Source organism: Dipodomys merriami, unplaced genomic scaffold, assembly GCF_024711535.1.
Source record: "Dipodomys merriami isolate MVZ:Mamm:240054 unplaced genomic scaffold, mDipMer1.0.p SCAF_14, whole genome shotgun sequence".
NCBI lineage: Eukaryota > Metazoa > Chordata > Mammalia > Rodentia > Heteromyidae > Dipodomys > Dipodomys merriami.
Genome location: NW_027202715.1, coordinates 24503346 through 24519618, shown reverse-complemented (window position 1 = coordinate 24519618; position 16273 = coordinate 24503346). Strand labels below are relative to the sequence as shown.

The window sequence follows — 16273 nt, the reverse complement described above, 5'->3', positions numbered from 1 at the left end:
TGTAATCCTTTCACCACTTTTCAGCTGACTTGTTTGAAAGAATGAGGCCTTTCATTAGCTCCATTACCTTCATACATCATAATATTGTGGTCGTGGGTAGGACTATAATAGTAATGATGCTTGACAGCAAAGCCCACCAGAGCAAGCACAATCTAGCTTTGACTGTTAGTCTTTGACTCAACTACTTACTAACTACATGCTCTAAAGTATTTCTCAGTTCTCTAAGTTGTATTTTATCACCTGTAAAATGTAAATGACAAACAAATGAGGACATTCGGAAAGTTTCAGAGCTACCCTGTGGTAGAACTAGAATATAAATCCAAGACTGGCTTACTCTACAGTCCCCATTATTAATAACTGAATTAGGACGAATCCATACAATGGCATCTTACAGAGTTTAAGAATAAAAACTGCTTTTAAAGAGTTTAGGATGGTTTCTGACACATTAGTTCTAGAGGACTGAAACTAATTCTTAGCTTTTCAGATCAATCCTTATACTGAAAATGATGAAAACAGCTGAATGAAACATAATTGTTTTTTCTAAAGCAATAGGGGCAACAAGAGAGCCTAGGCTGGTCTCAACAGAAATCTTGTTTCTACTTCCTGAGTAGCTAGAATTACAAGAGTGCCACCAAGCCTGGCTACTCTTATTTTAAAAAAAATAACAACAATGGATGCAGGGTAAGGAAAGTGACACAGCAGATATGAAAGTCCAGTAGAATTATTAGAGCTGAGAAACACAATAACTGAAATGAAGAAACTTATATAAGGATGTAATAGCAGATCAAACAGAATTGGAGCCACAAAGGGGTAAGAATCGTAGAGGATACAATGAAGAAAAGGATCAAGTATTTAAAAGGCACGAAGGAAAAGAAAAGCAAGAAAAACATACAGAAGTTGTCTGAATAGTGAGGTTTTTATCCAACTATAAATCATCAATCAACAATTATAAGATAACTTTCAAAAGTAAAGCAAAACTTTTGATATGAAAAGAATCTACTGAAAGTTATCATCATGTTAGGCAAAATTAGACTCAGAAAGACAAGTATCATATGTGGAACCTACATTTAAATGAAGTAGAATGAGTATTATTCATGAAGATGGCTGAGGGTAAAGGGAGAGAGGGTAACTGAGGAGTTAATATGAAAGTATATTATATACATGTATAAAAATGTTATAATAAACCCATTAAAATGTACACAAGAGAAGGAAGAAGTTTTATGGATTATATTTTAAAATGGAAAATTATCTTAGATTTAAATCTTTTTTTTTTTTTTTTTGTCGGTCATGGGACTTGAACTCTGGGCCTGGGCACTGTCCCTCAGCTCTTCAGCTCAAGGCAAGCACTCTACCACTTGAGCTACAGCGCCACTTCTGGTTTTCTGGTGGTTTATTGGAGATAGGAGTCTCACAGTCTCTTCTGCCGGGGCTGGCTTTGAACCGTGATCCTCAGATCTCAGCCTCCTGAGTAGCTAGGATTACAGGCGTGAGCCACCAGCGCCCGGCCAAGATTTAAATCTTAAAAATAAACTTTATTTTTAAACTTTAAAAACTAAAAGAATATAATATATAAGAGCACATAGATTAGGGAAATTGAGCATCACTGTTCTAAAGTTCTTCCTTACTCACTCTGAGATGAAAGAATAATTATCTTTTAGTCTTGAAAAAGTATGATAACTAAATTTTTTACGGTTAACTTCTAAAAATGACAAAAGGACTGTACAAAAGGAGAAGATTCAATGGATAAATGTAATCTATCTTAAAAAGTAAAAAAGAAAAAAGTTCATTACTAAAAGATGAATAAGCATAGGGAAAAAAATAGAAAATTAAAATTATCATGGTATAATATATAGCCGAATATATAGCTATATATTATTGTATACTAAAGGACTAAAAGCTCCAATTAAAAAAAAGATTTAATTGACTTAAAACCCTATCTGAAAAAAAAAACCTATCTGAAGAATATAAGATCTATAACGTAAAAATAGACAAACTCACATAATTCACCTGATAACAAAACCTTAAAAAATTAAAGGAAAAATAGATATAACTATGAGACTAGAAGTCATAATCATAGAATATTTTATTATAATTTATAGTAACATAGAATATGTACATTACAACCATTATTCCTAAAAATATTACCATACATACAACATATTAGTAAATAATAAACCAAGCAAACTTATTTCAAGAACAAAAAAGGAGAAAACCAGAACAGCTAGAACTTATTAAAAAGATAATTTTCCAGGTACCAATGGCTCATTTCTATAATCATAGTACCCAGGAGGCTGAGACCTAGAAGATGGTTGTTAAAAGTCAGTCCATGCAGAAAAGTTGTAAGACTATCTCTTTAACCAGTAAAATGCCCAATTGGAGACACAGCTCCACTGGTAGAACAGAAAACCATCTGTGAACAACGAAGCCACACTAGAAAGAGAAGCCCTAAATTCAAGCCCCAGTATCCACATCAAAAAAAAACAAAACAAAAAAAATTAACCCAGCATTAAAGACAGAATGCTATAATCATACAATGAAATATTAAGGGATATAATTCATAATGAACAAAAGTAAATTATATCATTTCCCAAGATGGAATAATATGATTATACCCATAAGTTCAAACCAGACAACATTAGATATACATATGGCAGAACCAAAAAGAAAAGCAAAAAAGCAAACACCATAGACATATCTATACTGCCATAAACAGGGAAAGTGGTGTCTGCAATGGCACGTTTTTGGAGGGATACATTTCATAATTATTTGTTATAAACTGTACATTTACACTCCATGAACTATTCTACTGTTCTAAATGTAATGTTTGCAAATAAACTTAAATGCTGTGAAATCATCAATCCCATTTCTATGGAGCATCAATCTTTACAACAGTAAGTACATTTACCACATAATTCTATATATTTTCTCCAGAAAATGAACAAGTATATAATTCAAATCAGATTTATGAGCTACTTTTCCAACATTACTCTATATTTTTTATGACAGGTAAAATAATCGGTTAGAGTGACCATACCAAGTTTATAAATCCTTCTTATTTCCTAACCTCCTTTTACACTTTACTATATATTTCTTTAGACAAACTATAATGACCACTTTTACAAAGAGAAAAGGCTGAGGATTATTTTAGCTCCACTTTTTCTTATATCTTCTGCTTCCTACCAAGAGATGAGTTGGTGTCCTTAATTTCAAAATGTACAGCTAGAAGAGTGGTGAGTCATCACGTTAAAGGCAGAGATAAGGCCTCAAGCATACCCCACACCTTATTACTCTTACTAAGGCAGCTTAACATTTTTCCCTTTGGGGAAAGAGACAGACATTCTTAAAAGAACCCAGAGAATCACTTATCTCTACATTACTTAGGCTAATTATCCACTCCAAAAAATACAGAAAAATTAAGTTTATCACTGTAACTACACACACACACACACACACACACACACACACACACACACACACACACACACACACACACACACACACACACACACACACACACACATATTAAATAATACATGCAAAATATATACTTACCATTTCCACTAATGGAGAGATTATGGGTCTTGAAGCTATCTTCAGCACTTTCCAAAGTTAAGGTAGTGTGAGCTAGCAAATTATACTTTGCACCACTGACAGAAAGAAAACATGTTTTAAATATTTGTGTATGTTCTGTATTAGATAAAACATTTAACAATTTAAAGCCAAATAATAAACAACTTGACTTGAAGAATGAGCAAAGGACTTTGACATTTCTCTAAAGACACAGAAAATGCCAATAAACACATACTGAACATCACTAGTCTCTTGAAATTCAAATCAAACCAGAATATGTCACCATTTCACATCCATTAGGATAACTATTAGTAAAGCTAGTAACAAAACAATGAAACAAAAGGGAGGAAAAATAAAGAATATTGGCTGGGATGTGGAGAAACTGGAACCTCTGTGCACTGCTAATAGGAATGCAAAACTGTATAAATGCTATGGAGAAAAGTATGACAATTCCATCAGAACTTTAAAATTCAATATGATCCACCAATTTTCAATATACACTCAATAGAAGTGAAAGCAATGACATGACTGTGTTTTTTTATTTATAGTAGCATTACTCACAAGAGCCAAAGGGTAGGAAAAAAATGTCCATCCAACAATAAATGAATAAACAAAAGGTTGTATATATGTACTATAAACTACTATTCAGTCTTAAAAAGGAAGAGAATTTGGATACAGGCTACAACATGGGTGAACTTTGATAATACTACGCTAAACCACAAAAAGCCACCTACTGTATGTATAATTTTACTTATAACAGGTAAATATAATATCAAACTCATAAAAATTCAAAATGAAATGGTGGTTATGAGAGCTATGGGATGAAGGAATGAGAAATCCAGTGATTAATGATACAAAAGATCAACCTGGATAGATAAAAAAGTTCACAAGATGGTCAGAGATGATAGCTGTGAAACAATGTGAGTGTACTTACAATGTCTCTGCACTGTGTACTAAAAACTGTTACACTATTGAAATAAAAAAAACTAGGTTATTATCCACCTGTGTGGTATATGCTTCTGTAATCCTAGCACTCCAGAGGTAGAAGAAGGGTTATGAATTTAAGGCAAGCCTGGGCTACAAAACAAGAACCTGCCTTAGTAAACAAGCAAACAGAAAGATACTATAGATCACACATTCAAGACAAGATGCTAATCAATTTAGCACACTTATCTCTTTATATTTTTGTCAGTAACTTGAAAATTATTTACTTCAAACAAATACTTTTATGAAGAGTCTCCATTCATTCAATAGCTATTCACTAAATAAGATATGCCAAGTCCTAAGCTAGGCTATGAACATTCAGCTGTAAACAAGTTCCGGCACAAATATTCTGTAGAGGCATAGCAATATATAAAATATCAGCAATTCCAAGTTGTAATGCAATTTCTTCTATGGAAAAAATACAGGGAGTGAGAAAACTGAGAACCTAGGTTCAGGAGATAAATTAGGGAATGTGTTCTGAGGTGGTGATAGTAACGTGGTTAAAAGGGATCTAGCCAAGCAAAGAATGCTTCTGCTTCCAAGCAGAGGAAAATGCACATGCAAAGAGGGGTATTGAAAAAAAAAAACACAAAAGCCATGGCTAGAACACAATGAGTGAGTCAGAGTTACAGTGTAACACAAGGCTGGAAATACAAGTAGAATTAGATCACCTAGGGCTTTGTGAGCCTTGGAAGAAGAGTGGTTTAAAACAGTGTAATGGGAAATCAGGATAAGTTGATGAGGTAATAGACAGGATATGACTTGCAATTTCTCCGGTAAGATCTGACAATGATTCTCTCCTTACCTCAACTCTAGCCCTGCTTCCCTGAGCCCTCTTCTCATATAGGCCTCCATGATGACTTATCAACACTTGAGCAAAATACTAACATTGTTTCAAACAGCTCAACATTGCATCCATAGAAATCTCCTAACCCTTCTTAAGATTAGCTGAGAAAACTCATAGCGGCCAAAAGACTAACGTGTGTTCCTGTCAACACCTGAAGACAGCACTACTGTTCCCCAGTCTCTGTGAGAAGCCAACAGCCTGACCCACAGCCATAAACACCAGTTGGCAAGCCCAGACTAGACGCACACCTGCCCTCGTGGCTGCTGAAATGCTTTACCAGACTCTGGACCAGCTCATCACCTCCTCATCTTCTTGTTTTCCCTTTCAGATCTTACTGGAGTTTTCTCCCTATTACAATAACATATTACTAATTAAAATCTGTCCTTACCATTTTAACTAGTGTCCATCTTTGTTTATCTTTCAAAAAGTGAATCTCCTTCTGGTTATGTACTTCAAAAATTTGGAGATTCTATCTATAGTGTGAGAAAATGGAGGACTTCATTACTAATGTTCTTTTCTTTTCAGTAGCATCTCCTTTATGCTACTTAGGTCAAAATAGTATGCTTGTCAAAATACCTGGATATTCTGGTGATAAATTTCACATCCTGCCACTGTTAAAAAATGAAGCAAATTTTTGTTCAATAACTGCATTTTCTGTGCTGGTAATTTCATTTTGTTACTTTTCCTGGTTCTGTTATTTTCTAGTATAGTATAACCTCAAAATATGAGTGAGTATATTAAAACACCAACACTTTCTCTCTCCTCTCCTCTCTCTCTCTCTTCCTTTCACTCCTCCCCTTTCTCTTTCACACACACACACACACACACATATACACATGCACACATACATACATTCTGACATTCTAGGGCAGGGAAAAGAGGTAGGGAGAAGAAAAGATAGAATGAAAGGGAGAAGAAGAGGGAGAAAAAGATAAACTTTGGAGAAAAGATTGGTGTCTGATGAAACTTTTATTAATTGTATCAGATGATATGTTTTAAAAACATGAAACTTTCTTTCTAGATCTTTAAAACAGCAATACACATGCATTTAATATATCACGATGTTTGTATCTGCTTCTTTAACACATGCATACTTTTCCTATAGAATATTACTCTTTTGGAGAATGACTTTTGGTTTTTAATGCACAGCCATTACAGACCAGAGATACAATTTAATATGTAGTGTTTTTATTCAATATTTTTACAGAAAAATTTATATTTCTAAATCTTAACCTGACATTTAAATAAAACAATACATGAGTTAGACTGAGACTTCAATTTACATTCTGAACAACCAGTTAGAATGCTAGGCTAAAATTCAATAAGAACCAACAAATCTCCACTGATTTTAGAACTAAGCTCATACTAACCTCATAGTCTCAACTATTCTCTGTACATGTTTCTAGGGAGGCTTTCATAATTAGGTCTTATTTTTCTCTAGTGTCTACACAATGAATCCCCAAAAAGTGGAGAAATTACTAAAGAAAGATGGAGAATCAAAGTAATTAATAGCTATATGGTTTTCAAGGTACAATGGTTAGTTTAAGCATTGTCTCAAAATGTTTATTTATCACTGCTATATTATCTTATGGAGGAACTACATTTGATTTTTTTTTGTTTTTTGTTTGTTTGTTTTTGCTTACTTGGTGCTGAGGAATTGAACCCAGGGCTTCATGCATGAGGGGCAAGCACTCTACCACTGAGCCAATTTCCCAGCCCATACATTTGAAAAAAACTAAATGAACATTTTTTTAACCAGTCCTGGACCCTGAACTCTGGGCCTGAGTGCTATCCCTCAGCTCCTCAGCTCAAGGCTAGCACTCTACCACTCGAGCCATAGCACCACTTCCGGCTTTTTTCTTTTTGTTTATGTGGTACTGAGGAATCAAATTCAGGGCCTCATGCATGCAAGGCAAGCACTCTACCACTAAGCCACTTTCCCAGCCCCTGGATGAACATTTTGCATTGACAAAGTATTATAATTTTCCCACACGAAATAATGGGAAATAGATTTCCTATTAGCATTTTAATGCACAATATGTTATCTTTAGGAAAAGATTATTGACCATTAAAAGAACTGCCTGTATTTGCCAAGAGAATGTTGCATGCCAACATTCTCTTAGGAAGAAGAAAAACAGAAAAGAATATATAAGGTCTAAGACAACAACTAAAAGTAAAGAGGTAAAAAGAGATTAAGGTGATGAGTGTTATCAGATGGGCAAGTAAAGGAACATTTGTGCAGAGATCTCAATGGAGAAATAAGCCATGACAACAACAGAGGGAAAACCATTTCAGGAAAAAGATGGTAAGTATAAAGGCCAACATAAACACATGCTAGGTATGCTTGATAAACAATGAGTTCCATGTGACTAGAGTATAGTAAGGGAGAAAATGATGGGATGGAGATATTCAAAAAGCAAACAGGGGACAGACACCACACACAGGCATAAGAAAACACTAGACTTTATTCAGAATAAAATGTGAAGCAAATGGTGTGTTTTGTGCAGAGAATGTGATATCATCTGATTTGAATGATAATCAAATAATCCACTGACCATTCTGTGAAGCACAGATCACAGGGATAAATATAAAAATGGAGACCTCACGAGGGAACTACTGCACTGGATCAGACAAGAGCTGATACAGGCCTAGAACAGGGCAGTAAGTAGTGGTAGGCTTCTTAATATATTCTCAAAGTTGACTCAATGTGAAAACTGGATGTGAAAAAAAAAGTCAGCATATCCAAGGCTTCTGGTCATAACAACCTGAAAAATGGAATTTTATTAATTACAATGAGGCAGACTGACAGAGGAGTAGGTAGGAAAAGAATTTGGTTTGAGGAAAGTAAGTTTGATTGTTCTGGAAATCCAGATGTAACACTGGGCAGTCTGATTGAAACATCTAAATGTACATGTGGGTACATGAGTCTAGAGACAAGAGGAATACATATTGTGGATACAAATTGGGGTATCCACAAATTGGGGTAGATCTACAGTGTAAATGAAAATATAAGTTACAAAGTTAAGTGATGTTAAATAACCAACTACTCCATTATTTCAGACTAAGCTGAAGAGAAATGAACAACGATGAAGTCACCGAGTTAGAAGGATAATCTACGCAAAGCCCTAGAAGCCAGTGTTAAAAAAAAGCCACCTCATTCTTCCTGCTCAAAAAATAAAAATAAAAAAAAGACCTCAGCCAGGTGCTAGTGGTTCACACTTGTAATCCTAGCTACTCAGGAGGCTGAGATCTGAGGATCTCTTCAAAGCCAGCCCAGGAAAGGAAAGTCCATGAGACTCTTATCTCCAGTTAATCACCAAAAAACCAGAAGTGGTTCAAGTGGTATAGTACTAGCCTTGAGCTGAAGAGCACAGCCCCTAGGCCCAGAGTTCAAGCCCCACAACTGGCAAAAAAAAGAAAAGAAAAGAAAAGAAAAACAGCCACCTAGGGCTGGGAAGGTGGCTCAGTGGTAGAGCGCTTGCCTTGCATGCATGAGGCCCTGGGTTCGATTCCTCAGCACCACATAAGCAAAAAGAAAAAAGCCGGAAGTGGTGTTGTGACTCAAGTGGTAGAGCACTAGCCTTGAGCTGAAGAGCTGAGGGACAGTGCCCAGGCCCAGAGTTCAGGCCCCACAACCAGACCCCACCCCCCCCCAAAAAGAAAAACAGCCACCTCACAGAGTGATCAGTTGTGTGATCTGAATGGGATAGGAAGAATAACACCATAAACCAGCATAAAAGCTAATGTTGACCTTGTTGAGAGGAATTTCTGTAGGATGGGATAGAGGAAACATGGAAAGCCAATAGAAATGGCCTGAGAAAATGGGAGAAGAGAAAATTAAGATAGGAATAAAATTTAAAAAGCTTTCTATTTCTAAAAAGAGTAGTTATGAAAGGGAAGCATGTTTGTAAACCGGTGGGATTAATGTAATTAATGTAATAGAATGAAAGCTGAGCATATGCAGGAACTTATCTCTGAATAACTGGAAGGATAGATCTGGTACACAAGAAGATGGGCCCTCAGTGAAAAGGCAGTTCAAAGAGGAGATAAATTGGTGAAGATAAACTGGTGGAGATCAACTGGTGGGCTTGGTGAAGGGAAGACATTCAATTCTCTGCTAATCGTTTCAAGAATATTAAAAATACATGAAACAAAGCCAGCAACTAATTTAAAACGTAGTTTTGTGGCTTGCTTTTTTAAAATTCAATATATGTCTTCAGCAAGTAAAAAAAGATCACACTTATCATTTCTCACTGGTAAAATTTAAAAAGTGTTTATGTAATAAAGAATAATGTACTATTATGTTATCAAAGAAGATTAAATAGTTAACAATTAGAAATGCTGAGAACATTTAATCAAAGGAATTTCAGTAAGCTAAATTCCACAAATAAAATGAATAAATGAGTCACATTAGGGAACATGCTAAAAATTACCAAAAATGTTCACTGTCTTCTTTCAGATCCAACAATATTTTATGATGATATTCCAAGTTACTTCATTTTTAAACCATGACTAATTATAATGTTATTGTTTCCAAAACCAACAATGACTTCACTTCTAAAACATTCTTGTCAGGATAACATTTTCTTTCTAAAACATTACACTCATTCCTTTTAGCCAACTCTAATACTGAGTCCCCAAAAGTTAAAAATCAGCTGCATTTTTTTTTGTATCAAATAGGCCAACTGAAGTGAGGGAAATGATATGAAGAAATAAATGACTACTTAACTGGTAATATGAAAGAATGAACTCTTGTCAAGAAAGATAGCTATATTTGGGCACATGCCACATTAGTGGGAAAAACAGATATTATTTTATATTTATGCTTTTTGGCTAAAGACTAATATCTTTAGTTTAAAGCTAACTGTGTAAAATTTCTTATAAGTCTTACCATTGAATTAGATCACTGTTAAAGTAACAAAATTAATCAACCTATGCATTCTGATTTCTAATGCTGTTCTCAAACTTTTACCATGGTACTGAAGACAATATTAGATAAAAGTTGGGGCTATGCGTAAAACCTGATATACACTGATTTAAACCAGAAGCTGAATAGAAAGCTGGTATTAAAAGAACATGATTTTCTGAAATGTTATAAAAGGGTAATCGACTAGATTAAAAATATGGAAAATTATAAAAGACCTGATTTCCTCAAAAATTAAGGCAAAAGGGGCTGGGAAGGTGGCTCAGTGATAGAGTGCTCACCTTGCATACATGAGGCCCGGGGTTCTATTCCTCAGCACCACATAAGCAGAAAAAGCCAGAAGTGGCACTGTGGCTCAAGTGGTAGAGCACTAGCCTTGAGCTGGAGAGCTGAGGGACGGCGCCCAGGCCTAGCGTTCAGGCCCCATGACTGACAAAAAAAAAAAGTTCGTTTTCAACACAGTGTCTTGTACATCTCCTGTTGCAATGGGTCATCCTGTATCCTTATTTCAGCATTTTACAACTTTACAACTTTGGGGGGGAGGGGGGAAGGGAGGAGTTGGGGAAGGGAGGAGGAAAGGGATGGTAGGGGAAAAACAAAGGAGGGGTAACAATGCTTGATAGGAAATGGATTCATTACTTTGCTAATTTAACTGTGACCTCTCTGTACCATAGCTTTACAATAAAAAATATATATTAAAAAATTAATGGCAAGACAAAAGTAGAAACAAATGTAATTAAAGCAAACTACACTTGCTTAATTGTAATGCTATAGACATTGTTTAGATTGCTTTAAACCAAGCACAACAGATTTTCAAAGTCGTAGCAATCTGAATATAATCTAGACATTAGATATATTAAGATCTTCCTTTTCATTTTGTTAATATGATAATGAAGGTTTTTAAAAAGTTCTTAAAATTTTTAAAATCTATGAGAATGATAGATGTAGAAACTCAATTAGTAAACTCAATTAGTTACTACTGTAGCAAAAACTTTGTCTTACACCCAGATCTTTTTCAAGAAAAACATTTCTTCTTTTTGGTAGATACTAGAATTCTAAAAATACTGTATCACTTGACTTCCTACCTTCAAAGGGAGATATTAAATATACCTCAAATGTGTAAGTATCTGACAACTAAGAGTTTTTTCCCTGCAGCTGTTTTTTCCCATTTAAAGTGCAAACATCTACTAGTCATATAAAACTCTGAAGTATCACCAACATTTTATTAAATTACCATAGATACTGTATTAGAAAACTTACGGAACAGTAGAACTGAGGAACAAACTTGTTTCATGGTTCTCCTCTTGAAACACGGAATGTATTTTCTTTCCTGTAGCTTTGCTTATAGATGTCTTAAGTTTCTTGGCTAGCTTTCTTGGTGTATTGGTTATAGAAGATTCTTCTGCACAGCAACTATATACTTCTACCTTTATCTGAAAGTCTGGTCCTGCTTCGTCACTAAAGATAAACATTTTAAAAGACATGAACAGTGTTAGACATTTAACTGAATAGAAATAAAATGACAACGTTCTTTGAGGTTTTCAGAACATACAAAATGGCATTTAAAATATTCATAATGAAACGGAAGTTCCTATGTTTATTCAGAATGTACGAGGCCTATGAATTACTACAGATTTTACCCCAGATTCCATACTAAGGCATCCTTAACTCAAACCAATACATGGGCATATTACTTAAAGAGAAAAAATAAAATGCTCTAGTCATTTTGTTGCCAATGTTACGTTTTCAGTCCTTTAGTGACACTGTTCTTAAGGTATTCACATTATATGTGTACCTTCCTGAAATGCTATTCTTCCAAATCAAATCTGTTGAATGTTTAATTTTCTTCATAGTCACTTACAGCCCACTTACCACTGTGCATACCCACAACATTTTTGTACTTAACAACTATAAACATTTCACTATTTGGTCTTATAGAAAGCATGAACTACTTGAGGGCAGGCACTATCTTGATGTTTTCTGTATCAATATAGCACTCTACCTAAAACTAGAGGATGTTTGATACACATTAAACCTATATACAGAAATTATATAATTTTAGTCAATGCTAAAAGTGACATCTGTTTTCAGACATAATAAACTACCTTTAGCATGAAATACTTGTAGGATTACTAATGATAAAATACACTACAGAATATATCTATCTGTAGCAGATATTCCTGCAGGTGGAAGACCCATCAGCCTAAGAGACTTGAAATTCAGCATAGACTCTACAAAATTTGAATGATCTATTAATAGCTCAGATAAATCCAAAGAATAACTTCAGATATTTTTATGGTTTATTATTTGGCAACTCTAAAAAATACAGTATTCCTGGTAATGACTAACAAATGTCAATATTTAGAGGAGAAAAGAGAGATTCATACACATTGAATACTTATTGAAAACAATCATCATAACAAAAACCACATTTTTAACATTTAGAACATTTGTTAGTTATTTTTAGGACAATTTAAAGTATTTACAGAATAAAAAAAAAGATAGATCATGCGTTGTCTTCCCAAGTGATTTATATTGTTCATTCCCTGGGGGGGTGGGGGTGTCTGCATTTTTTGTCTCTGCAGTTAAAAAAACAACAACAACAAAAATAGCAAAGTGAAATGAAGAGTCCATTCAAAGGATAATTTTGGCAGAAAAAATTAATTAGCAATAGTTGGTAATGAAAATAAATCTACTCAGATAACTGAGTGAAAATTTTTTTTAGTTTGAATTATGTAAGCATTTAGGGATTATTATTATGTTTGTTTGTTTTTGGTGGAGGAGAGAATCCTAAATAAGTGCCTATAGTTTTATAGAGGTTGTAAGAAGGCCTGGATTACTGTTAATAACCAGAACAATACAGTTTATTTTTCAGCACTACACAATTATTATAGGACGCTGGACTAGAAGCCACAAAATATGGTTTTCTAGAACATTTTCAGTGTTATGTGAACAACAAAACTAGTCCTCAGAAATCACAACTGTGACTCCATTGCTGAAAACAGCAAAAACCCATGTATATTGATTTTATCTTAACAGTTCAGCAGCTATTAACATTTAGATATGAAGATAGAATCTTTAAAAGTCTAAAATAAACACAAATCCCATGCTGGCTTAAGCCGATAGAACATTTGAAAAAGACCAGGAGAAACTTATATTAGTTAAAAATGATTTCTATGGCTACCTGAGGAGTTCTCTCTCTGGTTCTGTATTATGACCACAATAAAATGAGCCTGTAAAAGAGCAGGGGCAATAAAAACAGCCTCAAGGAGTGTTTTTTTTGTTTTGTTTTGTTTTTTACTGCTGTAGAGTACATGAACGAAGTGCACCATAAGAAAAAGCATACTCTACAAATTTATCAAAGTATTTTTCCTACGATACATACTTCAGGGCAATTTTACAAATAAAATTACTTAATTATTTTATTATATGTATAACTGAATTTCCTATATGACGTAGAAGAATCTGTCTTACACCTAAATTCACTCTATATCAAAACTATTAAAATAAAATTCTACTTTATCCATAGCATATTCATTTAAAATTTTTCAAATTTTTATTATATCAAATACGTAAATATTTACTAATATTAATGATAAGTTTTATCTTTTAATCAGAAAATTGAAAATGAAGAAATGGGCTTCTTCTGAAAAGAGAAATTTTCAAAATCACTTCAAGAGCTTTTAATAAAGATTCTTCACAAAGAAGCCAACGATCCAACATTTAGGCCATTAGAATCCAAAGACATAATAATTAGGCCTTAAAAAACGTAGAACTTTAGGTTATTGACATTCTCTGAAGATTAAAGATACTTACAATATGGTTATGTTTTCAAAACATATATCTGTGATTGTTTTATCCACAATAATCATGTCAGTATCAAAAACTTTAGCTCCCATTTTGAATAAACAGAAAATGGCATAGCGTGGTGATCCTAAGGAATAAACACAACATTTTAAGCAATAATACATACCATCAATCATGTTCACATATCTTAATATCACCCTGAAAGTGACATATAATAGGTTGTTAGTAGATTGCTATTTTCAAACATTGAATATTTGACCATTTTCAGTGGCTTTTCTGGAAGTACACAGTAATAACTGTCCCATCTAGAACCTAACTTTAACCAGGAAGTTTCCAAACAAAGTTCAACATGCAGCACTCTCAGCAGCCCAAGGGAATCACCAAAGTCATACATTTTATTACTCAAAATCTCTTTAAGCCTTAACTGTCAAGTTATTACATATATTATAAAAATATAATATACAATATATTTCCAAGTCTCTTTAAGAAAAAGATGGTTTTTATTAGAAGAGTTTAAGAGTAGGCAGTAAAATATTTTCCACCACACTAAAAACAAGAAGGAAACCACACACACACACACACACACACACACACACACACACACACACACACACACACACACACACACACACACACACACACACACACACACACACCACACACACACACACCAATAAAAAAATATATATATGGAAACACACAGACAAAAAAAAAACATAGCTGCTAGGCCTTTTAATCTGGTGACATTTTAAGAATATTAGGTGATGGTTTAAAAAGTATTAGGTGATTAAAGAGTGGCATTTTCTCATTATTAGAAAAACATACTCTCTATAGTAGTAATCAGAAAGACTTACTTAATTTCCACATGCATTCCTTTGTAAAGTGAATTATATTTCCTAATTGAATAACAAACACTAACCTAATTTTAAATTCTTCATATAAAACTAATTATGCTCAATATGGTTCAGTTTTAAAGTAAGAGGAACAAAGCTATCACAATAGACAAGAAAGATAAAGGATTATCATATTTTTCTGGTTTGCCTCTAACAGCTAGAAATCATTTGAGGTTAATTTCCATGACCTAAGCAATACATAGATTTGTGAAGACTAATAAAACTATAAAATAGTGAAGGAAAAAAATAATCAGATCAAGCTCAAAATCGTTCTTCATTACATCCTGTTAAATAATCTGAAGTCACAAAATAAAGCAGAAAAGACCTCCCAGATTCTGGCAGCAGAAAAATTGCTGCCTTTGCTTCTTAAGCATTTTCTTTTGTTTCATTATTTCCTCCGATCTCTCTACTCTAAACCCATTACTTGGTGTCCTTGCTCAAGTTCCTATCAACAACAGGAAAGTACACTTGGAATGCATTATCTTAATCAGTATCAAGGATTCCAACATATTTACACACAAGCTCAAAGAAACAACAGATCCATGTGATTCAGCTTATTCTGCCAAATGTATCAACTGATTTCAGTGTGGAAAATTTTTTTTCTTTAACAAAAAATTTACTAAACACTCCAGGCGCCTGTGGCTCACACCTGTAATCCTAGCTACTCAGGAGGCTGAGACCTGAGTATCATGGTTCAAAGCCAGCTCAGGCAGGAATTTCCATGAAACTCTTATCTCCAATAAAACACTTAGAAACCAGAAGTGGTAAAGCTCTAGCCTTGATCAGAAAAACTGAAGGATAGCACCCAGATCCAAAGTTCAAGTTCCATGACTAACAACAACAACAAAAAATTACTATACACTATAGAAAGTATTTCAATTACAAATCAAAATCGCAATACCTTCTTTATAGCTGAAGTGATCAGAGTCTTTCCACATTAGTGGTATTCGGATGTCTGCAAAGAGGAAAAAATAGTAAGCAATTATTTTGGTTAGCTTGATTTCAAACATTACATCAACTTTTGAGTTATTTAATAAATTTTTTACTATAAAAGCCAACATGAAATGTATCATTTAACACCACATTTTCTAGTTTCTGTTTATGATTTGTATTTTTAAAATTTATTTAATATGTGACATTTTGGGATATATGACATTTTGGGATATGTGAAGAAAATATAAACTTTTTTGGTAGAAATATAAACATTATTTTTGTAGAAATACTCTATTGCACATGTACACCTTTACT

At 33.9% G+C, this 16273-nt stretch overlaps 1 protein-coding gene across 1 annotated transcript in view; it reads right to left on the bottom strand.

The window, feature by feature from the left end:
- Positions 1 to 16273, bottom strand: part of Rtkn2 (rhotekin 2) — a 65021-nt gene that overhangs the window by 26650 nt on the left and 22098 nt on the right. The window contains exons 4-7 of the mRNA XM_070021022.1: positions 15927 to 15980; positions 14142 to 14259; positions 11586 to 11783; positions 3553 to 3647 (exon numbers count right to left, since the gene is read on the bottom strand). Of these exons, the coding sequence (XP_069877123.1) occupies positions 3553 to 3647; positions 11586 to 11783; positions 14142 to 14259; positions 15927 to 15980 (465 nt within the window). The remainder of the gene's footprint in view (positions 1 to 3552; positions 3648 to 11585; positions 11784 to 14141; positions 14260 to 15926; positions 15981 to 16273) is intronic.